The sequence below is a fragment of the Equus asinus genome, chromosome 1 (genome assembly GCF_041296235.1).
Source record: "Equus asinus isolate D_3611 breed Donkey chromosome 1, EquAss-T2T_v2, whole genome shotgun sequence".
NCBI classification, from domain to species: domain Eukaryota; kingdom Metazoa; phylum Chordata; class Mammalia; order Perissodactyla; family Equidae; genus Equus; species Equus asinus.
Window position 1 is genome coordinate 124,802,315 of NC_091790.1, and position 26,530 is coordinate 124,828,844.

Sequence of the window (26,530 nt, forward strand, 5' to 3'; positions counted from 1 at the left end):
GGCAACAGATGTTAGCTTGGAGCCAATCTTCCTCAACAACAACAAAAAAAACATTCAGAGCAAAACCTTTTCAAGGGTGCCATGGAACAGTCTGGAAGTGTTCAGCCCTGAAAGGACAGCGTGGAGGCAACCTGAGAGGGAGGACGGCTCACAGCCCTGGAGTGGCCTGGGCAGACCCCACGGAGGAAGAGTGAAGAGGGGGCTTTGAAGGCTGGGGGACTGGAGGACAGGGTGGGCGCCAGAGGTGGCGGAGGGTGGGAGAGCAAAGGGGTGGCCCCAATCCAGACGTGGGGCCCAGGGGCCTGCTGAGCAGGGGGTTTGTGGGAAGCAGGGGTTTTGAGAGAACGAGAGCTGGAGCCAGCGTCAGAGGGACTGGCGGCCTGCTGCGGGGTGGACCCTCATCCCCGACGGTGCTCCCAGCCTCCCTGTGGGGAAAGCGCCTCCGGAAGTTCCTCCCTGGGAACGGCCGGGGAGCCGGCCCTCGAGGCTCAGCACGGCCCGTTTCGTGGTGCGTGCGCGTTTTCAGGAGTGAGCTTGATCTCGGATCAAGTCAGAGCTGTGGCGGTTTGCTAGTCCTGTGTGAGCACTCACTGCCAACGGCCACAGGCGCTGACTGCATGTCAACCTCGTCAGCCACCCAGTGGGTGTCAGTCAGTCAGTGGGTGTCAGTCAGTCAGTCAGTCAGAGTCAGTCAGAGCCAGTCAGAGTCAGCCAGTCAGTGTCTCTCAGTCATTAGCAGTCAAAGTCAGCATCACTTGGTGTCTGTTAGTCAGTCAGTGCCTGTTAGTCAGAGTCTGGGCCGCGATGGGAGCGCCCCCAGGAATCTCTGGGGCCGAAGGTCCCTTAGCCGGGGGCTGTGCCTGCCTCTCCCTGTGGAGGGGACCCCGCAGAAGACAATAATCCCCCAGCGACAGGCAACAGAGCGAGGCCGCCAGGGGCAGGCCTCACGCGGGTCAGCCCGGAGCCACCTCCAGCCGGTCCCCCACCACGCGGCCTGTGAGCTCCGCCTAATTCCAACCAGGATCCTGCTGCCCGGCTCGAGTCACCCCTACTGGCGCCCTGTCCCCGCTGGAAGTGGCCGATCCAACGCATGGTTGGCCCAAGCCCTCGACCTCCCTTTAGCCCCCGGCCCCAGAGGCAGGCAGAGAAAGCCAAAGGGGCCAGCGCCGCCCCGAGGAATGCGGCCTTTCCTGGCTGTCACCTGCACGTCTCAGCCGGGGCTCCGACCCCTTTCCCTCGGTGTTTTGTTAGGAACACACTCTAGGCACGGAGGACGTTCTCTTGCTTGTCCTTTTGGTGACCACGCAGGGTGGCTTCATGGGCTGTGACCCGTGCAGTTGCGCTTAGAAGGACCCTGTGCTTGGGGAATGCTCTGCTGTCACCGTCTTGAAATTCCTGATCACTTTTGAGCGAGGGGCCCCGCATTTTAATTTTGCACGGGGCCCCCCAAGTGGTGTAGCTGGTCCTGGCCCCATGCATTCCCTCCTGGGGGGGTTCCACATGGCAGTTCATTGCTCCAGTTCCCAGAGCCCTCCCCCATCACCACGCCTTCATGCCTCTGTGCCCACCGCCATGCTCTTCACCCCATGGGGACTTTCTCCCAGGGGCAGGGAGCTACACTGTGCCAGCTGGCAGGCGGCTCCCTGCTCCCCATGTGAGTTCTGTGTAAAATCCTGAAAGCTGAGCTTCATTTTAGCTGGAATAATGCGACAGGAGTGGCTTCTCTTGCTTCTGCCCCTCGACCACTGACATCCCGAGATTCTGCCTCATACCTAACCTTCCAGAGGCCTCTGGAAAAGCTGCACCCACATAAACATGGTGCAGCACCGGGCTCCTCCGCTCTGAGCATGAGGATGCTGCTGCACAAGCAGAGTGGCTTTCATGGGACTGCTTCGTGGCTCTGTAATGAGGATTTTTAAAACTCTAGCAAACAGGCAAGCAGCCTGTGTCCTTGGGAACAGCCTGCTGAACACCCAGCAAAGGCCTGTTTGCCTTGGGCCTCGAAGCTTCTCCTGAAAAGGTGGACTCCAGCCCCCCCATCACCTCCATGGGTGGAATACCCCTGACTGAAGCAGCCTTCACACCCTCAACCTCAGTCTGCACACCCACAACATTTAACGTGAAAAACCAGCCTAAGGGGAAAAGCCCACACAGGAGAATCTGATACACAATGTGACAATGGACCGTCCAGGTGTGGATAAAAAGGATTTATTTTTGGAGCACGGTAACAGCTATGCGACCAGGAACATCTCGTTCGCCCGTCCCATCCAAGTTTTGTGTCACAAAGACATACCAAGACTTTGGAAAAAACTCCAAAGGGGATTACACTGAAATGTGCTGTTTCTTCACTTGTTTTTGTTCTTGTCTTAATCACAGTGAACCAAATAAGATAGCTTTACAGCTTACTAAAACTCCAACTCGTCCTCAAAGGAAGCAGTTTAAACGTTTCCAACCGTAAATCAGCAACGCGATGGTGGCACGTCGGGAGACAGATTCCGGAGACAAAAGCAGCTCTAACATAAAGCTTGTCGTGCAAAAAGACAAAAAAAAACCACCATGAGGGAAATTCGATTTATCCAGAAAGAGCGGACCCCCCTCAGGACTGAGGTCCCAATGATAGGTACAATTGTGGGTACAGTGTCCTCTTTGGAAAAAAGAGGTGAAGGACAGATGTGGCTGAAGCCATGCTGAGAATCCGGTTTAAAAAGATGAACAGGATCGCAGTGCGCCTGCATCTCCCATGCAGCACTGACCAGGAACTAGAGGGACTGGAGCAGGCTCTCTGGGCGCACCCTGGGCTGTGCCGACATCGCCCGCAGCAGAGTAACGCCCGAGAAGTTCCCCACTAAGCTTGCCAGTCCCCAGGGAGCTGCGGGGCTTGAGGGCTGGTTTTCCACTGCGAGGTGCCTCGCACTCTCCCCGATGGCCAAGCCCCCGAAGCCCCTCATGAACAAATGAGCCCAGACCTGCAGAGCGGGACCCGTGACCCCAAGTGAAGGGGCGGATGCAGCCACAGGTGATGCCAGGGCCCCTGAGGACACGGGGTCCGTGTTCTGGCAGCATTGTCTCATTTCTTGTCCGTTGCAAATAGGTGGGTCCCTTCTCCCCCAAACTCAAAGCAGTGGCTGGCCAGAAGAATCAGAGTGGTGGAAGGTGGCCATGAACCTCCACGACGGAGGCTCGTCCAGCTCTCCACTGACCCACCTGGAGCTTTCTGAGCGGAAGTCCTGACTCGCTGGGCCTCGGCTCAGCGTGACTGTGGCTTAGAGGGCTCAGCCAGTAGGGGGCCTGTGCTGGAAACTGACACAACAGACAGCTGACAAAAACGGGACACTTAGCCCTGAGTCAGGTGATATGTGTGTGTGTGTGTGTGTGTGTGTGGTGTGACATTTGTGTGTGGTGTATGTGTGCTTGTGAAGGGACCGAAGGCCCCGGAGGCAGGCCCTTAGGACAACATGCCCCTGCCACACCTCCACAGACCAGCACAGCCACACAATCTCAGAGTGACAAGTGAAGCCTACGCGTGGAGTCTAGAGCTCCAGGCTCCCCTCGTGAGGTTAGAAAGAGCTCGTGTGGAAACCTCCAGATGCCAAACCTTCCAGCGGCCAAGTGACCACATATTTGAAGCGTGATTCGATGCAGTGAAATTGAAGGCCGTTTACCAGGATTTCTCAAATTTGTGCCGGTGACCCACATGAAGTTCACACGGCCACCAAGGGTTCATAGGCCCATGTGTGGCTAAGAAATAAGAGTTTCGTTCTTAGCCTGATTATGTGGGGCGTGCTCAGAGATTTCCTATTCCACTCTATTTCGGGTGTGACCCACTAAAGTGATCTTGTGACCCACTTGTGGATCCCAGGTGACTGTTCCAGACAAACTCCTAGAGCCTGTAGTGAGACTGTAGTCTTCCAGGCGTGAGAAATCACTCCCTTCCCGGAAGCGGCCCTTATTCTGCAGGACGTGGAACTTCAGCAGGTGGCCCTGCATCATCCGTGGGGGGTCACCAGGTGCCACCATGGGCACGGTTGAGGGTCAGGAAGCTGGCTTCCATGACCATCTTTCAAAAACAGGGGGCCCCACGGGGTGGGCCGATCCAGGTGCAGGCTGGCAACCACGGGCCTGCCCGGCCAAGCTGCAAGATTGAGACATCACTTGCGGTGGCTTGGACTAGCCCCTGAGGGGTTTCCCACGGGCGCACCGGACCTCTGCAATCTCTGGATGAGGAGGATGAGCTTGGTGACGTCGGAGAGCGCGGGGAACAGGGCCATGACGCGGTCCACCTCCTGGGGCGGGAAGATGCTGCAGAGCGCGGTGCGCGTCCGGGCGCGCGCGTCCATGTCGCCGGCCGCGGCGCGGGGCGCGGACCCCGAGGGTCCCACGAAGGCGCTGTCGCCCCAGCGGGACTCCGCCCAGGCCGAGCGGCCCGGGAAGCGGCCGGTCCCCTGGGGAAGGGCCCACGGGTCGGCGGGCTGCCGGCGCTGGGGGAGCAGGTCGCCCTGCGGGTCCCCCGGGCCGACCCCACCCCGCAGCGCGACCTGCGGGCCGGACGCACTCGGGGGGGTCAGGAGGCCGGGCAGGGCCGGCGGGGACCGCGAGGCCCCGGGCGCCACCCAGTCTGGACCGCGCGGCCCGAGCGCGAGGGCGCAGCCGGGGCCCGGAGGGGGCGGCCCGCGGGGCCCGGTGTCGTCGCGGAAGGCGAGCCGCGAGAAGCCGCCCTCCAGGGCCGCCACGTCCGCTGCCCGCCGCGCCCCGGGCAGGCTGCGCGTGCCAGGCTCCCGGGGGCCGGGCCAGGCTGCGGCGGGGGCGCCCCGGGGAGCCTCCTGCTCCGCCCGGACCACCGCCCGCGCGCCCCGCGGCCGCTCCTCGTCAGCACCCGCGCCCCGCCAGGCCCGCGTCTGCGCGCGCAGCTCGTCGGCCACCGCGAGCTGCGCGTGGGGCGGCCTCTCCGGGTGGTAGTACTTGCACTTGATGCCGTAGGTGCACTTCTTGCCTGGAAGGGGGAGGGCGGAGAGAGGGCGCGGCTGAGACCTGGGGCGCAGAGAGGCAGTGCCCGCCCCCCGCGCGGCCTCTCCCCGTGGAGATTCCTCCAGGAAGGCCTCCAGGCCCGCTGCAGACTTATCAGGATAGGCGCGGGTCGAGGTGAGGAGAAGTGCCCTAGGGCGCAGGTGGGATGGGCGAGGGGGCACACCCCCGACCCCATGGTGTGGGGCGCTGGGCACAGTAACCCCAGTGTCGGCGGGTGGATGTCAGGCACGAACTCCCTTTCACCAGGAACTGGGACCAAATCTCTGGATCCAATGACCTTCAGCCTCCACTTCCCCAGGGGCCCTGTGGACAGGACCAACCTTGGAGGTGGGGAGTGGATGCTCCTGGCACAGGACTGCGCCTCCAGTGCGGCCTCAGTTTCCACCCATTGTCCACATCCCTGTGCTAACTATGGCCCTTTCCTTACAGACGGTTCTAACAGAGGTGAGCAAATAGTCATCCAAACTCGGGCACTTCTGAGAGTGAAGGGGAGCAGGCTGAGCCACGCTGGACGTGACTTTGAATGTCACCTAAGGCTTTATTGAACTTCTTTAGACTCAAAACAGACCTGAGGACACTGAATAACTTGCCAAAGCAAGTCAGTGACAGAGCTGGCTAGAAGGCTGGCGTCCTGGAGGCCTCTGGGACAGGATGCTTAACTCTCCATGGATAACACTGACCAGAGTCCATCAGGGCACAGGGTGGGGGATGGCGGGGCAGGACACAGACTCGGCCCTGTGTGTGACCCCTGCATCCAGCCCTCACAAACGTTCCCCTGCAGCAGGCGTCCAGGACATCAGCTCATCCTTACAGTGACTCTGTCGGGAAACCGTGGTCCAGAGAGGTTGTTACCTCCCCAGAGTCACACAGCTGGTTAAGGGCAGCACCCGGGCTGGCACCCAGGCTGCTGACCGCCAGGGCAGCCCTTCTGACGGCCCCGAGCTGCCCTGACACAAGGCCCCGAGCAGGCCCACACGGCACCAGGTGCTGCTACCCACCGTAGGGGCAGTGCTGCCAGGACGGCTCCGGGGGCTTCGGCTTCCTGCTCAGGAAGTTGCTCAGGGTGGGTCCCCGCCGTCCCAGGGGGTCGTCAGGAGGCATGAATCTGCAAAACAGCACAGGGGGCGGGGGAGAGGGGGTGGGTGGTGACTGCAAGACCCACGGGGACTTGCCGCTGGCACCTGTGTGGGGGCAGGACGGGGCCGCCCAGCAAGGGACAGCAGCACCGGGCGTAGGCTCGGCCTGGGCTCCCGTCCAGGGCTGCCGTCCAGGGCTCTTTCTCCCACCCAGGGGCGGTCAGAGCGTTTTAAAGCAGCACAGCCCTTCCTTGGCGCTGACCACACGGCTGCGAGCCCGGATTCAGGAGCGCTGCCTGGGCCTCTTCAAACCTTTCTCCTCCTGAGGCTCAGGCCAGCAGTGCCCGGGTCACCTAGCAACTCCTGAAAAAAACGCAGGCTCCGGGCGTCACCCCAGACCTGCTTAATCGGAATCTCAAATTGTTCAGGAATCTACATTTTAACAACTTTCCAGGTGATTTTCATGCATAACCGCCCTAGGACTCGCCCGGATCCCAGGCTGAAAGGGAACCTGAGCGGCATTCCCATCCTCCTCGACAGGAGGTTAGAGATCTCCATGGGCTCCCTGGAGGCTCAGATGCCATTTCTCCTGTGTCGCCCCACAGCTCTGGGCACATACAGGTGGGGGATCAATATTAACAGGGTTTGAAACGCCAGTCGGAGAGTCAGAGAAGCAGCAGATCCGGGTGTGGTCCGCATACCGAGGCTCTGTGCACACTCGTCCCTCCTCCGCAGACCCGGGGGCTCTGGGTGGGCTTGGTCTCAGCTTCCAGGCTGCCTGACCCCGGCCGTGTTCTCTGACCCTACCCTGCCCCCTACCCCTTCCCTTCTCCCTGGCGTTAAGTCTAACACGGAGGGGAACGCATCCTCAGGGTGCCCATGGCCCAAACAGGAAAACCACATTCCTCCGAAGGAAAACACCCCTTGTTGGGCACACTCCACGTTTTTATGTGAATACTTTGGTTCCCAGGCGGCACTTCCAGGTCTTACAAAGGTTCCGCTGGAGGGGTTGTGGATTGCAAATGGGAGGCCTATTTGTATGTGTTGCTCTCCCCCCAAGAGTCCAGGGTCATGCCGAGGTCCCAGCCTGCAGACCACGTCCACCAGGCCAGCCCAGAGCTGGGTGATCCCGGGCCTGGGTAGCCTCCGTGGCTCAGATCCCAGCGACACAGCCGGCTCCTCAGAGCTGGGCCCTGGCCAAGAATCTGGGGAGCCGCCCACAGCGGCTGTTAGAAGTTCCCAGAGGCCTCGCCTCCCACTCTCTCCCGGGCCTCCACTACGAGCTGGGCCAGGAGGGCCCCACGGACATGCCCGGGGCACCGGGGAGGCATCCTCGCCCATGGGCGGACAGGCAGGCTCTGCCTTCTGGCAGCCAGGGGACCTTCTGGCTGGCCCTTAGCAAAGGCCAATGCGTCAAAAGGCCTTGGCCCCGGCCCAAGGCTATCGCCAGGCCAGAGGCAGCCATGATCCATCAGACCTCCATGAGGATTTTCTGGAACCAAGAGTCACCAGACTTGCCAGATTCCTCCAGGCCTGAGCCAGAAAGAGGGAGCCGCTGGCCTTGTGTAGGTGGAAATGTCCCTGGGGGCTACTGCAGGGGAGCCGCTGGCCTGGGGCTTTGGCCACATGGAAGTGGGGACAATAGTACCTCCTGACACCACCTCCTGGCCTGGCCTGAGGAGAACAGGGTACAATTCTCTCTTGTCCTTACAGCCATCTCAGAGGTAAGTATGATTAACCCAGGTACAGTCAATTCAAGGGGAAGAACATTCAGCTCAGAGAAGTTGAGTGATTACCCCACCACACACAGTCTGTACGTGGCAGAGCCTCAGTCTGAAACCTCATCTGCTGCCTTCAAAACCCCAGCTCTTTCCGCCACACCATACTGCCTCCCGGGCTTCAGGGTCAGGAGCTGGTCTGCCATGTGCAAGTGGCCTGAGCCAGCCCACATGTCACCTCCCCTCCCCATGCCCCCCTTTCCCAGGGCCGCAGCCATTCACTCCCTCCCTCCCTCATCTACAACTAGTTTTTGAGCCCCTGTGATGTGCCAGGCACGCGGGGGCCACAGCGGATAGGACACATACAGTCCCTGCCCTCACAGAGTTGAGGAGCTTGTCTCAAACCACATTCCTAAAAGCCAGTCAGAGAGCCCAGAATGAGGACCGAGCTGTCCTTGCCTGGAACAGAAGTTGAAATGGGAGGGATGCCCAGCTTGCTGTGCCTCACTCTGCTGGTCTCAGAGCCACGCTCACCTTGCCAGGCTCCCAGCCCTTGCCCTCAGCAGGCCTGAGCACGTTGGCATGGACCAGCCATCGCTTCCTCCCCACCTTAGCCCTGTCTAGGGGCCCTGGCCCAGCACTGGCTAACTGGTTTGTGCCTTGTGACCCTGACATCGCCCTCCTTCAGCTGTAGTGGTTGGTCCAGGGTGGACCTGATCCAGGGGGACCATCCTAGGAGACAGAAGAACCAACCAGATTCTCCTAGAAACTGCAACCAAAAGGATTGAGACATTGTCAGTTCCAAGATCTTTACAGCCTCAAAGAGAAGATGATGTTGCTCACTCCTATATGTAATTCAAAACCTAAAAAAAAAAAAGTGAAAGGAAGTGCAACAATGTTCAGATTTTCCCCATGACGACTGTTTCAGTGCTCTTATTTGACGTATTAAATTCTTTAAAAAGAAAAACACAGTTCAGGGTGCCCCAAGCCTGTGCTTGGCCCACCTGTTGCGCAACTCTGTGCCGGGTCAGCCAGATGTGGGCATGGCAACAGAAAGGTCATGGGGACAGAAAGGACAGTTGGGACAAAACAGCCCTGTTGGGGAAAGGTGGTCACGAAAGAGAGGAGACTCAGAGGGACAGAGAGAGACTGGGCAGCCTGGGGGAGCGGACAGGGTGACCTCAAGCCAGCTGTCTCCAGGGCTGGGTGTCCTTTGCTTCTGGCATGGCATAGCCATGACCACTAGCCCTCGTGGCCTAGGCTAGTTAGGTGGCTTTCTGCCTGTCCCCCCACGCTCCGGGCCGGGCCTCCCTCGGCCACCACGTACCGGTCGTTGACGAAGGAAAACATGAGCAGCCTCTGCTCGATGAACCACTTCCACTCGGGGTTCTCGCTCTGCAGGTCCCGGTAGTTGTCGTTGGAGACAATGATGCCATCCTGCTCATAGGCCACCTTCACGATGTAGCGGTCATCATAGCAGACCACCCGCTTGCCGTTCACCTTGCGGGATGGGGTGTACACAAGCACCGCCTGCCTCTCCAGCTCCTCCAGCACGTGCTGCTCTGGGGGCCACAGTGGGAGGCAAGGGGGGACGGCATGTAGCGGCTGTCTCAGAGGGACTCCCCGCCCCTAAGAAGCATCCTAAGATCACGGAGCACATTTGGCAGCTCAGGGATCTTCTCTGGACCAACTCCCACCTCTCCGCCTCCGCCCCGCCCATCAGGTGAGGGGCAGGGAGGTCTTCAGAGACGTTTGCCCCAGCCCCAGGGCAAGGGGGCTCTTGGTTTCTGTCCTGCCTGGGTCATGACACAAGGCCGGAGAACGGAACCCAACCAGGGAGAGTCACTTTAGAAGGAAGAGAGAAGCCAGGGCTCTGGTCCATTTGATGGTTACATGCCACAATTAGCATATTCTTCACACCTTGTTTCCTCCCTCGAGTCTAAGTCCCTTCTTAAATGACATGGCTTCCAGACTTGTAAAAAGTGCCAAATGCACAGATGGTACAAAGAATCATTGTTTTAATGGGTGCATATACATAGCCGTATGTACGTATACACGTGTAATGTGCACACATATACGCATGTGTGTAGATAATACAGGCACACATACACATGCACCGCTATATATGCGCATACAGGTGTGTATATGTATGGGTCAATCTGGTGGGTGTCAGCTGGCCTTTTACAGTGGTTTTATTTTGCATTTCTCTGGTTACTAATGAGATTGAGCACCTTTTCATGTTTGTTGGCCATTTATGCTTTCTCTTCTGTGAAAGGCCTATTCATGCCTCAGCTCATCTTTCTCTGGGTCCTTTCCCTTTGTCTTATTAATTTGGGGAGGTTCTCTAGAGATTCTGGACTGTAATCTTCACCAGGAATATGGAATGTATAGTCTCTCCCAGGTTGAGGCTCATCTTTGCATTTTTTTGTTTTTCCCATGTCCATTAACAAACAGAAGGTTTTATTGTAATGTAGTCAAATTTATGAATCTTTCCCCCATTAATGTGTACTTGCTGTGGCTTGTTTAAAAATTCCTTCCCTGCCCTATAATGACGTCCCCACTCTTTCGCATACTGTATTTAAACATGACACAACTGTTGAAAGCCACCATTCCCCATGTTCAGGCCATAAAGAATTATTTGGGGAAACCAATTCAGAATGGATAACTGAACACAAAGATCTATCCCCCGTCCTTCCCATAATCCCACTGAAATGACAGTAAAGAAGTACAAAATGGGGAGGGGATCCATAATGACTTTTAAAATGGGCTTGGGGATAGCAGCAAACTCGGGATTCTGACAAATTTTAGGAAGACAGGAAACAGGTAGGATTATATTGATCCTACGGTGTGGAGGGAGCCACCATCCAGGATGTGTGAACAAGGCTGAAGTGGAGGTGGCAGCGTTTTCCCTGAAAAGTCCTCGAGGAATTCAGGCACGGGGAGAGGGAGGGAAGTTGGCAGAAGGCGGGATGACTAACGGGAGGGCTGCTCGTGGGGCAGCTACACCCGCTCCCTTCCTACTCCTGCCCCCATGTGGAGAACGAAGATAGAACTTGGAAGGAGGACGTTTCCATGTGGCCTTTGACCTCGTAGAATAAAACCGTCATCCTTGTGGCACTGGAATATGTGGTGGGCAGCGGTGCCCAGCTGCCCGCCCCTGCATGCAGGGTGTGCTGAACGACATTTGTGGTCAGCCCTGCCAGTCAGGGAAAGAGCCCCGTACTAGGAGCAAAACCCCATGGCAATTGCACAGACATATACTTAACCAATCTAGTTCTTTATTCACAAATAAAAACTGACAACCAAAGGGTCACCAGACTTTTGAGAGTAATACCTAACAGCACAAAAACAGAGGGAGAGAGATTAAAAAAGAGAATTGACCCTCGGAAAAATAAATACGATTCATGGAACTTGAGAGAACTTTTAAAAAATCTATATTCATATAGAAATAGTCAAGAAGATACTGATCCATAAGATGAAAACAGCATTTTTTTTTTCAAAAATAAAGAGACAGAAAGAGAGAGAAGAAGCAGCAAATGGTAACCATTGATAGAATTAAAAACAAAACTTTTGATTAAAAAGGCTGGAAGAAAAAGTCAAAGAAATCTCCCAGAATCACCAAGAGGTCAGCCCTACCACCACTGACTTGGCTGAAACAATGCCAGCCATGACTTAGCATCTGACTTCTTGTTACAAGAAAGGCAAAAACAAAAAACAACAACTGAAAAATCCTCTTTATTTAAACCACGATGTTCCATTATTTGTAGCTTAAAATAGTCTTAGCTGATACAGGAATTAAAAATTAAAAAATCCCTCAAAAAGACAAACAATCCGATTAAAAAATAGGCAGAAGAGGGGGCTGGCCCCGTGGCCGAGTGGTTAAGTTCGCATGCTCTGCTGCGGGCGGCCCAGTGTTTCGTTGGTTCGAATCCTGGGCGCGGACATGGCACTGCTCATCAAGCCACGCTGAGGCAGTGTCCCACATGCCACAACTAGAAGGACCCACAACGAAGAATATACAACTATGTACTGGGGGGCTTTGGGGAGAAAAAGGAAAAAGTAAAATCTTTAAATAAAAAAAAAAAATAGGCAGAAGACCTGAATAGACATTTTTCCAAAGACAAACAGATGGCCAATAGGCACACGAAAAGATGCTCAACATCACTAATCATCAGAGAAATGCAAATCAAAACCACAAAGAGAGATCACCTCACACCCATCAGAATGGCTATCATCAAAAAGATAAGACATAACAAGTGCTGGCAAGGACGTGGAGAAAAGGGAACCCTTGTGCGCTGTTGGTGGGAATGTAAATTGGTGCAGCCACTGTGGAGAACAATATGGAGGTTCCACAAGAAACTAAAGAAAGAACTATCATATGATCCAGCAATTCCACTTCTGGGTATTTACCCGAAGAAAACAAAAACACTGATTTGAAAAGATATATGCACCCCTATGTTCATTGCAGCATTATTTACAATAGCCAAGATATGGAAACAATGTAAGTGCCCAATGATGGATGAGTGGATAAAAAAGAAGTGGTATATACGAATGACAGAATACTACTCAGCCATAGAAAAGAATGAAATCTTGCCATTCGTGACTACATGGATGGACCTAGAGGGTATTACGCTAAATGAAATAAGTCAGACAGAGAAAGACAAATACCATCTGATTTCACTTATATGTGGAATCTAAAAAACAAAACAAATGAACAAATAAAACAAAATAGAAACAGACTCATAGATACAGAGAACAAACTGGTGGTTGCTGGGGGGTTGGGTGAAATAGGTGAGGGGACTAAAAGGTACAAACCTCCAGTTATAAAATAAATAAGCCATGGGCATGTAATATACAGCACAGGGAATATAGTCAATAATACTGTAATAACTTTGTATGGTCATTGATGGTTACGAGATTTACCACGGTGATCATTTCATAACTAACATGAACGTCGAATCATTATGTTGTACACCTGAAACTAACATAATATTGTATGACAACTATACTTCAGTACACATAAATAAATAAAGTAAAAGAATTCCCTGGGTCTCAGTTTCCTTTTCCTTTTTTTTTTCCTTGAGGAAGATCAGCCCTGAGCTAACATCTGCCACCAGTCCTCCTCTTTTTGGCTGAGGAAGACTGGCCCTGAGCTAACATCCGTGCCCATCCTCCTCTACTTTACATGTGGGACGCCTACCACAGCATGGCTTGACAACTAGTGCGTATGTCCACGCCCGGCATCTGAACTGGCGAACCCCAAGCCAGCAAATCCCAGGCCACCGAAGTTGAACACACAAACTTAACCACTGCACCACTGGACCAGCCCCACGTTTTCCTTTTTTTAATAAGAGATTGGATGAAGTAATTTGCTCATTTATCTAGTCAACAACTATTTATTGAGCACCAACTGCATGCCAGATGTCATGCTCGGTGCTAGGACTGTGGCAGTGAACATTCATAGTGGCAGGGCCCCGTGGAGCTTACAGTGCAGCGAGGAAGACAGACACCATCACACAAATAGCTGAGGAGATAAGTGATTGTACTCGGGGGGGTGCGACCGAGGACAGGTGCCCAGTACCTCTTGAGTGTGCATCTGCTCCAGCATACCTCTAATAGGCGTATCAGACCTTGGCGGGTCTTTCCTCCAGGAGGGGACAAAAACTTTGATGTAGGTGTGTCCTCTGTCCCTGAACCAGTCCACAGCCAGCTGGATTCCCCGGCAAGAGAAGGCTTCTTTATTTCCATGGCTACAAAGGGAAAACAAACAAACCTGTAGAGACACAGAAAGGGGGCCCAAAGAGTGATTTCCCCTGGGGATATCCTGGCTCACAGTCTCATAACCAAAGGGAATCAGGCAAGTTAATAAGGATCAGCATAACATGAAGGCAAGTAGCTACCTGCTGAATACTCTCTAAGAGAGGGTGGGAAATGTTATTGGGCTTCCCAAGTCCAACAAAGGAGGCCCACGTGCCCCACAAATTCCACCAAAGACATCGACGGAGACAGGAAGGAGAGCGTGGTGTGAGAGGAGGCTCAGGACCAGGCAGGGCCTTGCGTGCCTTCTTGAAGATTCTTCCTTTTTTGTAAGAGGAATGAGAAGCCATAGACGGATTTTCAGATCGAGGGTAGATGTGATGTGATGTGATCCAACGTGGGTTTCAAAAAGCTCAATCTGGTAGCACAGAGGACAATAAATTGGGAGGGAGCAAGAGTGGGCATGGGGAACCAGTTAAGGAGCTGTCGTAGTCGAGACGGAAACTGACCGTGGCCTGGCCGGAGCTGGTGGTGCACAAGGGAGAAGGTTGGTGAACTTGAGAGAGATTTAGAAGGTAAAATCTCCAGAACATGGTGAGGACTGGATGCAGAGGTGATAGAAGAGAAAGCTTTGAGGATGCTTCCCGACCTCCAGCTTCTGTAACTGGAAGGTGGGCTCTTCATTGAGTCAGGAGATTCTGGAGCAGGACAGGGTTTAGAGGGAAAGAGACGAGTTTGGTGGCAGACAGTCACTGAGTTGGGGAGCCTTTGTGACCTCTAAGCAGAAATGTTCAGTAAACAGCCAGGGTTCAGAAAAGAGGTCTGTGAGGAAATGTGTGGGTCAGCTGGGTAAACCCACCGTGTGGAAAGCACTGCCTGATTGCCTGGGAGATGGCAGGAGGCCCAAGGAGGGACCTGGGGGAACTCTGGAACTCAGTAGCTGGTTACGAGTGGATGAGCACAATATTACAAAAGAGACAGAAAGGATCTATCAGGAAAAAAGGAAGTAAACCAGAAGAGTGCTACATCGTGGAAGCCACAGAAGCAGCCATGTATGCTGCTCTGAGGGACCCGTGAAGCCTGGAAACATCCCTCAGGCTTAGTCAGTGGAGGTTGGTGGTGTTTTGCTGGAGACGGAGACAAGTGGTCAGGTTTGAGATATTGAGAAGGCAAAATCAACTGGACTTAGCCACCAATGGGACGCAGCCTGGCCTCAAGATTAGATCTTTCCACTCACGGCTTCCACCCCAGGCACCTGAACTTCCCTCAGTCCTTTACCCTGTCCATGCACCTTCTTCCACATCCACCACAGGGCCTTTGCACCAGCTATTTCCTCTCCTCTCAGCTGAGTCTGCTCCTCCTCCTCCTTCAAATCTCAGCTTCATCTCCACATCCTCAGGAAAGCAGCCCCTGACCCGTACACCCCATCAGATCTCCCTCTCCGGAGTCCTCACAACACCAGACTACTCTTTTCTGGCACTTATCGCTGTTGAATGTTTATACCCGCTGTGGGATGAATCAGGTCTCCCTCTCTCTGAATCATAAGTTTCTTTTGCTCCCCACGGAATTCCCAGCACCTAGCATGGTGTCTGCTAATAGGCGAGGGCTCAATAACAACGTGTTGAATAAATGAGTGACTGGGAAGAAAGTGGTCTCGAGAGCAGCTGGAGGAGGAACTTTCCAGGCAAAGGGAAGAGTTGGCTGGAAAGACCCTGATGCAGGAAAGACTTGGCATGCTGAGGGACCAAAAAGAGAACAGTGTGAGTGGAGCATGTGGAGTGAGCAAAGGGGAGAGTTGTATGGGGTGAGGTGGGAGGGCCAGGGCATTCCTCCCAGGGATCACCATGGCATTCCCCCTCTCCGGGGAAGCCCGGCCTACAACACTGGCCCACCTGTGGCCGGGGAGAACACTTCCAATCGTTGTTACCGTGCTTTGTACATGGCCTCGCCTGCTGTTTTCTCAGGGGGGATCAGGACAGGTCCGGGTCAACAAAGAGAAAAAGGGAGTTTTGGGAAACACTCATGAGTAGTATTAGAAGCCAGGCTTTGTGGGGCTACAAGAGAACTCTGAATTCCTTTAGCCTCCGTAACCATCAGGAACCAGGTCTTGCCACCCAGATCTGGAGTGTCTTCCAGTTTAGAGAAAATATCCCTCCAGCCCTTGAGGCCGAGCCTGCGAGGCACATGCAAACAGGAAGGGGAGAATGTCAATGGGGCTGTCTGTGGTAAAAGGAAGAGGAAGTGGAAAGCCAGCCCCTTCCTCCCCAGTGGAAGTCAGAAAAAAAAAGGAGCTGGAGGGAGAATGAGGAGGTCATTCCCAGGGTCCTTACCACCACCACCCCCACGTCGCCCGCGTGCCACCCCTGCTCCACCGTAAGGGGAGGGGAGACGCAGAACATCAAGATGGGCATGAAGAGGAGGCTGAGTCCTCGTCACACAGCCTGGGTGGGTTGCAAGCTTCTCAGAGAAATCCTGGTTTCAGAGGGCGGAGCATCCCACAGGCCGCAGGGCTGCCTCACAAGACAGGTGACCCGAAGCAATGAAACCGGCAGAGAGTTAGCCAATGATGATTAAGTAGCTAGGAACTAAAGGTTTTTTCCTTTTCGCAATTACTGATTATAGCTTTTAGCTGTTTAACTCGCCCGTTGTTAACGGTACTCCTTAGGCAGTATGTTCTCTGACTCTCACTGGGCTCCTACAGATAACATCTCCCTGGAGCCTGGGTCACCGCGGTAATGGGTGTGTGAGCAGTTTTTCAGGAATTAGAACCCCTTGTCCACTTCAGGCCTGTTGAGACCACCAGCTCATTAACCCGGCCCACACAGATGTCCAATAAGCAACCTTTTGACATCAAGAGGCTAAAAACTTCACCCTCAGATCATGCTCACACCGCCACTTTGTGAACACGGGTCCTCTGAAGAGGCATGGAGTCTGACAACGAAGTGCAGATCATCAATTACCTCACCTCTCCTCACCTCCAGTCACCTCTCTCCACAGTTCAGACCACCTTGCCCCCATCCCATAAATACCCCTGAGTCCCTATTTTTGGGGAAGCAAATTTGAGGCTCATGCTCTCACTTCCTCACATGGCTACCTTGTGAGTAAACCCTCTCTCTGCTGCAATCTTGTCGTCTCGGTGTTTGGCTTTCCTGGGGGCGGGCAAAAATGAACCTGGCGTGGTAACAGCAAGAGCCCTGGATCCCTTGCGTGCCCAGTTCTGGAGGCTTGTCTGAGGCCCCGGGATGAACAAATACGTCCGCATGAGGAGGACAGCACTTTAGGCCGGCATGGCTTCTCAAAGGCCAAGTGGGACCAATGACTCCTCTATGTTCACCATTCCAGAAGCCAGGCCAGCCCAGCCACTCTGCAGCAGAGCCCAGGGAGGGTCCTAGAACCCCTCTCCCAGCCAAGACCAGGTCTCAAAGCCTCCAGATGCCATTTGGGAGAGGAGCAGGGGAAGGGAGAGGAAACGTGAACCCGGAGTCGTCCAGAAGAAAGAAGACACTGAGATACCACAAACTGGCAAATTGAGGTCTGCCCCTCCCTACTACCTTAAAAAGTAGGGAAGAGACTACATCTATCCTAGAAAATAAGGTCTATTTTCTGCGCACGTTGAAGCAGTAATGTGAAAAATGGACGACACCCCCACCTCCACCCCTCGCCCCAACACATGCGTCTCTTGGCTGCAGCAAAGTCCATCCTAAGGGGGTTCTCAATAAATATATATACCACAATTCTTTTAAAAATTGTTTCTTGAGTCCTCTCTTTTCTGTGACTGCACATCTGTTTTTAGCTGTTCAAAAGCCAACTTTCCATCCCAAAGACCTTTGATGGGTGTGTGGCTAGAGGGAGCACGTTCAGTGATGAGGGAAATTGAACTCAATTCCTGCGAGGGGGCAAAGGTGAGCAGGGTGATGAGTTCTGACGACTCTGGTGAGAGCCACAGCCTGCAGTAGCCCTGGCCAGGGGCGTGTGGAGGGGAGGGGGTCGGAAATTCAGGTATTCAGGAAAAGAAGAGCTGAGGAATGGCGCCACCATCAGCTTCATGCAACACAAAACAGACCCCAAGGCTTATCTGACACAAGACTCCAAGATGGCGGACACTCGGCCAAGAATCTCCCAAGGGAGATAAGTGCCACTAAGACGACGAGACGATAGAGCAAGCTCACAACCACTCATAGCACCTCGGTACAATCAATACCTCCCTCTCTTCCTAAGAAATGCTCTCCCTTCCAGCTTGGACTCCAGGCACAGGGCGGTCAGGGGCAGACCCCCAGAACTGCTAAGGTGGTCTCTCCAGAATGAAGATTTTCATTCAGGTCTACTGTTTTGCCGGACTGGATTCCCACACATCCAACCCCGGCCTCTTCTCATGAGCCTTCTGGTCTCTTCTGAGATGTGAAGATTGTCTATTTTTTCAATCGTTGCCCCATCTTTTTACCAACCTCAAAACCCCATCATGGCTGCCATTTCTGACCCCAGAAAGCCCAAGGCGATGGCAGGATTGATGCCTCAGGCAGGGGTAGTCCTCACCACATGGTGATCTGTCTCTGGGGGCCAGCAGAGCTCCCAGTCCAGGAAGAAAGCATCCACGGGCACCCTGGGAGCCTACTCCCCGGCACATGGAGGGAAATACATAAGCAAATGTATCCCTTCCCTCGCACATCCTTCCATCTCCCGACCTCGAGTTACGAACGCTGCTTCAGTGAAGCTCTGTGCTGGGTACTCAGAGAGCAGGCAGCGAGCAGACCTCACCCTTCTTCTTGGAGCTCATTTTTCGTATTTTTGGAATCCTGGGTACCAGGCCAATTTGCACATGTACCCCATTTCATCATTACAACAAGCCCTTGAGGAAGTGACCTCTGTCCCATTTTACCCTTGAGGAAACTAACGCCAAGAAATGTGCCCAGCTTGCTGATCTAGCAGCAGACGGCAGAGCCCGATCTCTTGGGCTGCAAACTCTCCCTCCTCATCTCCATTTGTTCCATTTATTCCTGCTCCTCTCCAGTCTCCGCCTCTTGGATCCAGACGGCAGCTCCTTTGGAGCATGTTACCTGCCGTTAAAAGCTCGAGCTTGGGCAGGGACCTTATTAACAGTCCCTGAGAACCAGTTTATCAAGTAGCAAGCTGAGAACCGAGCCCTGGGAAAAGGAAACAGGAGTGGGAGGTTTTGAATAAAGAGAGGGTGGGAAGGGGAAGTGGGTGGGTGCCCGAGGCAAATTTTGCCTACATGGGGCCGCCGCAGTTACGGTAACTAAACCATCTCATTGGAGCCCCACTATTGCCCAAGAAGTCTCTGCAGAAGTTAGCGGCTCACAAAGCAGCCCCTTCAGGGTTTGAGACATAAAGGGACACCACTGTTTCAACTGTTTCTTATTTAGGGTTAAGTTGCAAATGCTCCAAAAGTGGAGTTTATAGCCCTTCTCACCAAGAGATCTCTCCCCAGCTCAAGTTGGGGGAAGAGAGAGGGTGAGCAGGGGCTGCCCTGGGCGCCCTCATCTTACAAAGGAGAAATGGGTACTGACTTGGGCAGGAGCCCAAGGCCAACATTGGTCACAGGGAGTTCAGAGGCTCAGAAGCAGGTCTGATCCCATCCCAGGAGGTCACCTCCTGCCCATAACCCCCTGAGAGGGGCCGGATGAAAACTCCCAGTGTAAGCCTGAGCTCCCTCACCACTGAAGATCCGTTCCCCCAGAATAAGCCACATTCTGCTGAAGTGCCTAAGACTTTAAAAAGTAAACAACAATCACCCAAACAAAAACCCCTGTACCCCAAAATGAGGACACATTCAAATGAAACCCTTGTTTGGAGCAGTAAGAGGATGTGAAATTATCAGGTGGTTTTCCCCAAGCTGAAGTCCTTCCAATCACACCTTTCCTAAATTTGCCTACAGAAAGCACACCACGGGGGGCGCCGGTGAGTCTGCCTGCCCCCGGCAAGGGGTCGCTGCCCACAGCTGGCACATGAGAGTCAGTGTTCTTCCCAGACACCAGGATGCAGGTTTTAACCGACTTTCAGTGAGAGCCACCTTCTGTTTAAAACCTCCTGGGCATTTTTTCTTAAGGCCAAGTGTATTCAGCTCACATCTCCCTCTCTCACGTACACACACACATGCATGCACCTTGAAGGTGTGGGGACCGTGCTTGGAAATCATCTCTGTGCCACTAGTCAATCAGAGCCACCATTCCATGCACCTGTGACGCCCTGAGAGTTGGCAGCAGCAGGAGCGCATCCTGGGCACCAGTCCTGCAAAGAGTACCCAGGGCCCTGGTGAGGGAGCGGGCCCAGCGCATCCTGTCTGCAGCAGGCAAGTCCAAGTTCGGGGCTCATCCTGCTTGGGAAGGGCTCTGGTCAGCACAGGCAGGCTTTGGCCCCAGGATGTGGCATCAGGTCTCCCCTTGAGACCCTTTTCAAGGCTGGTTGGGGGGAAATTCAGAGGTACGTGGTGCTGGAGGTAATGCAGGGCTTTGAAAAGGGCACTGAATCCAGAGCCTTGCACTTACTGCTCTGTGACCTTGGGCAAGTTACTCTCTCTGAACATCTGCAGAAGAAGAGAAATCCCTTCAGAAGTAAATGCATTTATTTCTTTCATGCATGCATAAAATGACCACCTTGAATCCTAGCATGTTAGATTTGGAAAGCCATTTAAGACCATTGTTATTTAGTCCAACCTCTTAATTGTATAAACAGGGGCTCAAAAAAGTCAGGTGACTCACGCCGAGGTCACACAGCTGGTAAGCTGCAAAGGTAGAGCTGTACAGACCAGCACGCAGACTCTCACCACATGTGGCTATTGACACTTAAATTCAAATTAATTCAAAAGAAATACAATTTAAAATTCAGCTCCTCGGGAGCACCAGCCACATTTCAAGTGCTCGGTAGGTCCACATGGCAAGTGGCCACTGCAATGGACAGCACAGGGATGGAACCTTCCATCGTCGCAGAGAGCGCTGTTGGGCAGCTCCAGCTAAAGGTCAGCACTCAGGACTTCAGACTTTAAGCCCCACATTCCATCTCCTGTCCCTGACCTCCCTGGTTTCCTATGTGAAATACAACAAGAGATTCAGCAAAACTACGGGGCAAGTCCAAGGTCTGGCTCCCCAGGTCCCTATAGCATGCATTTCCCCACATTGCAACTTAGTGTTCTCAGTGAAGCATCCATCAGTTATGAATTGATAAACGAAGCCATCAGTCTTCCTTGTAAGAGCCAGTGGACTCCTTTTGAGGTCACAATGAGGAGACAGAAGGCTTTTTTTAATTTGGTGGTGTGGTTCTATTCAAATGCCTTGAGGACAGATGTGTCTCATGACCCAGGCCCACTCGTGTGTGCTCCCAACGAGTACCCTCCTACTTCTTTGAGAAAGCACTTGGCCAGGGACCCATGCTGTGAGCTCCAGAGAGCAGCAGTCACTCCAGGCCTACTGGATTCACCCACGACAAACAGCACTGGGCTACACATTCTGAAGCTCTGGGGAGAGAAGCCCATGGAAACTTCTACACTGGGTGGCACGGTGGGAACACAGGGCTGGAGGCCAAGGTCTGATGGAGCCAGTGTCGACCTTGGCCAAGCCCACCTAGCCCCTTCCTGTGCTTCTTCCTCTCTCAACAAAGAGGGTCAGATGCAAGGACTACGGCCAGCTCTAACATTCTCTAAGCTAACAGAGGACACGTGTCTTAGTGCCTCCCGCAGAGCATGACATTACCCATACAGAATTTCTCGTTCTGCATCAGTGGTTCTCAACATTTGGGAGATCACAGACCCTTCAAGTACCTATTGAAAGCTATGAATCTTCTCCCCAGAGAAATACGTATATGTCTACACATTCCACATTTTGTATATCATTTCAGGCCATTGCAGGCTTTGAAGACGGAAGGGGCCATGAGCCAAGGAATTCAGGTGACTCCTAGAATCTATCTTATCATCCCCTAGAGCATCCAGAAGGGAACACAGCTCTGCCAACACCTTGATTTAGCCCAGGAAGACCATGCTGGACTCTGATCGCCAGGATCACGAGACAATAACATTTGTGCTAAGCCATCGTGTTTGTGGGCATTTGTTACTGCCGCAATAGGAAACTAATACAGATTCTGGTCTTTAAAGGTCCACCGAAACACAGCTTCCCAAAGACAACGAGAAAAGATTTGCTGAAAAGTCAGGCTGTCGTTCTCCGTGAGCAAAGACAGACGCTGCCCCAGGCTCCAGGAGACAGAGCCACAGTTGGCAACGAGCACCCTAGATGATGCTGCTGTCAACAGAAGACACTTGTCACCTGCTCAGGGCAGAAAGGACATGTGTCCCAATCTGTCTTTCAAGCTCCCCTCTGCCCCTGCCAGGACGAGACAGCACGTGAAGCAGTATCATCTTCAAAACAGAGAACAGCAATGTCTGCGATACTACAAAACCTCAGCGTAGGAGAGTTTCTAAAACCATGTTTCTGAGGTTAATTGAGTTTTGATGTCAACAGATAATAGCTAGATACCACATTAGGTTTCATCCATCCATCCTCTCTAAAGGGTGAGCCCCACACTTAGATCCATCCTTCACAACGGAGGATCCGGCAGAGCCTGAGGGTCACGGGTCCTGTTGGAACACTGGTTGGAGGACACAGTAGGCATGACTGTCAAAGGAGCAGAGGATGGAGCTGAACCTCAGACCCCGTCTCCCTTGCAGACTTGCCCTTGAACAAATTTAGTCCCACAATCAAGCTGTGGTTGTGTCATTCATCTCTTTTTGCTAACGAGGGGAATCCAGGGGATGGGGGCAGTGGTGATGTTTGTGTGTGTAGACATTTGTATGCATACATGTATGCTCACCCACACTGAGAATACACATGGATACACGTGTTCTGGTTAACTGAGCTGATTTTTAGGCAGCAAGTGTGTGAAAGCATTTATGTTCCAGCACATTCTTCATAATAAGCCTGAGTGACGGTTTCCATTTGTAACCCATACAAATTGAGCATGAAGGGATTAAACTAATTACAGTTGTGGGAGGCTGGGGGAGGCAGGGGGGACTAAATGGATTTACCCAGAACACATCATGTGCAAATAGAGGATGTGGTTTAAGTTTGAATTCCAAGTAACAACAGAGACTTTCACCAGAAGAAAACCCTCCACCACCATCGTATCACAATTCCTTAAAAGCATCTGGTCCCCAAAGAGAGAATGCCTACACTTTCCTGTAGCACCTGAAGTAGTCTTTATACCCTACAGCCAATCTGCTCTTTTGCTGGAATCCCAGACCTCGGATAATCTTAGGGCTGGAAAGGTCTTCGATTTAAGCGACATCATCCTACATTCAAAGCCCTCTTTCCATTGACGCCCAGAAGAAGTGCCTCGTCCAGGTCAGATAGAGGACAGGCCCCCTCTCACACCCGTTAAACCTTCTCTCCAGGACCCTCAGGACCTACTGGATTCTTTAAAATCCGTTTCACTCCCCCAGAGATCTTGAATTAAGTGGGATTTCATAGGCTTGCCTGTCTGGTGCCTACACTGGAGCACATGCAAGAATGTTGTAGAGACCTGAGGACCAGCTCTAAGCCCCAGGGAGTAGGAAGGTTGACATGATCAAGCCCAGGGAGACCCAGCTGGCTGACACTTGAACAAACACTCTCAGGACACACCAAGCAGGGCAGGTAGGAACAGCCCCCAAGGCTGGGCCATCTTGGGTTGAACACTCCGAAACTTCCGTCCCTCAGTGCCCAATCCAAAGTGAGCCAAATGCCCAGGGAAAACCACTCGGCCTGTCAGCCAAAAGACACCCTGTTGACACATTCAGGACTGCTGCTAACACTGCTTCTCTCCATTGCCACCCACGGCTCAGCTTTCGAAAAGGGAAGCACATCTACTGACAGCTGTGAGGGACCGACCGACTCCCTGTGGGCTGCCCTTTGCTCGGCTGCAATGAAGCCAGGTAGGAGATTAATGCCCTTGGTTGGGCAAGGCCCTCTCCTCGCCCAGCGGGGCGTGTGGGTGAGGCTGCAGAGATTCTCTCACAGCTGAACTCGGTCAGGCCAGGAAGGATGACAAGGTGGGGCACGATGCTCTCGTCACCGAAACACACGAAGATGTCAATACACAAACATTTACAACTGTGTCTGCAGCTTGGGCGCCACAGGCCCACTTCTCAAACCTGGCTCGGGAACCCCACCAACCCCAGCAGAGGGCTTCCAGCGCATTCAAGTTCAAGTACACTTTCCCATCTGATTCTCATAACCTCGAGGGAAGTAGAAGAGCTGTATCTCTTGGCTGTGTCACGGAAGAGGAAACTGAGATACCACGGCTTTCCCAGAGTCACGCAGCTGGTCAGGGACGGCCTCCAGACAAGAAGCCACATCTGCCAAGGCCCAACCCTAGGCTCCTCCCCAATTATCCACTGCCTTCCGCAGAGAGGGCCTCTCTCTGAGTTACTGTGATAATAGCTACCTCTTGTGGAACCCTTACTCTGTGTCCAGCACCGTCCTGGGCATTTTGTGCCATTCCAATTCTTACAACTACCTTTATTACAGTTGGAAAAAGGGAGGCTCAGAGAGGTTAAGTGGCTTACTTAAGGCCACAGAGCCTACTAAGTGATGAAACAGGGATTCAAAGCCCCAATCATTGGCCCCAAAGTTCTTTGGACCAAACCACCGAGAAGAGGAACAGTTCTCCTCCCATCCCACTGCTACAGGATGAAGAAAGCTACCTCATTGCCACGTTGCTGCCGTCGATCACTATGGGTCGCAAGGAACTGGCTGGGCCTCCGCACTCCTCTTCCACCTCAGCCCCTAGCCCAAACTGGGTGGAGTCTGGGGGTCCGCAGGAACCCCTGGGGACGAGAAGGGGCGCAGCGCTGGCCTCTTGGGCCCCTGGGCGGCTGCCAGTCTGGATCAGCTCCTGCAGTGCATCGTTGACCAGGGCATCCTCACCCAGCTTGCCCAGCACCTTGACCACGTCCTCCCGGCGGTAGCCCAGCTTCAGGAAGAACTCCATCTTGTTCGAGCGCTCCATGCTGTGCCCGCCAGGCCCCTGGCGAGGGTCTTGCCCCTGGCTTCCTCCTGGCAGAGCCCCACTGGCATGAGCTAAAGAGAAAAAGCATCCATCAGGTGTTTTCTGGCAGCCTGGCCTGGAGGCTGTCGGGTTACTGTGGGCAAATTATGCATGCTCCCGCCCCACCTTATCTGTCAGGAAATCGTGTCGGAGCCTGGTCCCCTTGGGGATTTTCATTGCTCAGTGTGGTTGGCGAGCCACAGATGCAATCATGCTGCTTTTCTAGCTCCAGAGGCCTTCACCTGACATGCGCCCCGCAGGGGTCACCCGCCAGAGGCACCAAGGACAGCTGAGCAGGCCACCCAGAATTCGGGACATTTGTGCACAGCCCAAAACAATGTTTCTGACGCTCTGTCAGGGGCTGAATTGTGTCCCCAGACTCATATGTTGAAGCCTAACCCCCAAGCTCAGGATGTGACTGCATTTGGAGCCAGGTCTTTAAAGAGGTGACTAAGTTAAAATGAGGCCATTAAGGCGGGCTCTGACCTAATACGACTGGTGTCCTTTATAAGAAGAGGCGGTCTGGACACAGATGGGTACGGGGGAGACCACGTGAAGACACAGGGAGGAGACGGCCACCGCCAAGCCAAGGAGAGGCCTCAGGAGAAACCAACCCTGCCAGCACCTCGATCTCAGACTTCTAGCCTCCAGAACTGGGAGGCAACAACAATAATAAATAAAATAAAAATATACGTAATAAGTACCGAGTCTGTGGTCTTTTGTTTTGGCTAGTTCCAGCCCTGGGAAACTAGCACAGCTCCCGGCTGAAATAGGGAAGACTGCTCCCCGGTGAATTCCATTGCAAGAAGCACAACCTTCAGATGTAAATTCAGCTCTGTGCACTGGCGCAACTTTCCCTAGCAATTAATTCAGACCATACTGAGCCTCTAAAATAGAAGGTCCTAACCCAGACTTGATCCTTTCCAGCCGGGCGTCACTGGCTGGTCTACACCCTGGGGCTGGGGGGGGGGGGGTTGGCGCTGGGGGCTGCAGCCTGACAGACGTTCACAAAGAGATGATGAAACCGACAGGAACACCCTGGACAGCCTGGGTCCCTGTCTCTTTTCTACTCACAAAGACCTACATTTTTCAAAAGACATTTTAAACTACAGAAATAATCATGAAAATATACTTCCTGTAAAAAATGGAAACAACGCAGAAGTGTAAAGAATAGAAGGATGTAATGTCTCTCTATGCGTACCCAAAATCCCACGTGCCTCCATTGCTAAGTGTTTGCACCCTTCCAGAGCTTTCTCCATGCACCCACTTGCATATCTAATAGATACACACATGTATTGTTTGGGGGGTTTGTTTTTACATAAATAGTGTCATACTGTATCTATTGTTCAGCAACTGGCTTTTCTTAATAAAAATGCATCTTAGAAATCTTTCCACACCAGTTTATCTGTTCTGCTGCCCAGTGTATCCCCAGCTTTTAGAACGGTGCCCGGCACAGCTGAATCTCAAGGCATATTGGTTGAATGAATGAGTGCTGTTTAACCATTTGCCAGATGATGGAAATTCAGACTGTCTTCCATTTTTCCCTGTTACATATCATGCTCAACGAACATTGGTTACACACCTGTCTCTTCACTCTGGCCCTTCTCACTATCACAGGTTCTTTATCTTCAGATCCTAGTCTCCTACTGGAATCTTCTGCAGTATTTACATCTCTCTTCTTGCTTCCCAGCTTGGCTTCCCATTCTCTTGCAGGGCCTCTCTCCACAGTGCTGGCACCCGAACAGAACTAACAATGACTGGGTCTGGCAGGTGAAGGGCATTTCTCAGCCAACCCTCTAGGGAGACAGGCCTCTGCTGCAGCCCCCACTTGTCACCCCCCACTCCACCTCGGCCCACTGCCTGCAGAAACACCAAAACTCCCAGTGACCTCCTAACTGCCAAATCCAACAGCATCTCCACATTCCT

The 26,530-nt window shown here is 53.2% G+C and overlaps 1 protein-coding gene across 6 annotated transcripts in view; it reads right to left on the reverse strand.

The window, feature by feature from the left end:
* Positions 1–2,193: 2,193 nt before the first annotated feature.
* Positions 2,194–26,530, reverse strand: part of ZC3H12D (zinc finger CCCH-type containing 12D) — a 30,772-nt gene continuing 6,435 nt past the window's right edge. For 3 of the 6 annotated variants that reach the window (XM_044768348.2, XM_070506999.1, XM_044768353.2), the window contains exons 2-6: positions 24,261–24,636; positions 13,430–13,569; positions 9,147–9,381; positions 6,024–6,130; positions 2,194–4,990 (exon numbers count right to left, since the gene is read on the reverse strand). In XM_044768348.2, the coding sequence (XP_044624283.2) occupies positions 4,149–4,990; positions 6,024–6,130; positions 9,147–9,381; positions 13,430–13,569; positions 24,261–24,565 (1,629 nt within the window). In that variant the 5' untranslated portion in view covers positions 24,566–24,636 and the 3' untranslated portion in view covers positions 2,194–4,148. The remainder of the gene's footprint in view (positions 4,991–6,023; positions 6,131–9,146; positions 9,382–13,429; positions 13,570–24,260; positions 24,637–26,530) is intronic. The other 3 variants (XM_070507004.1, XM_070507008.1, XM_070507013.1) reach the window with 2 other exon arrangements.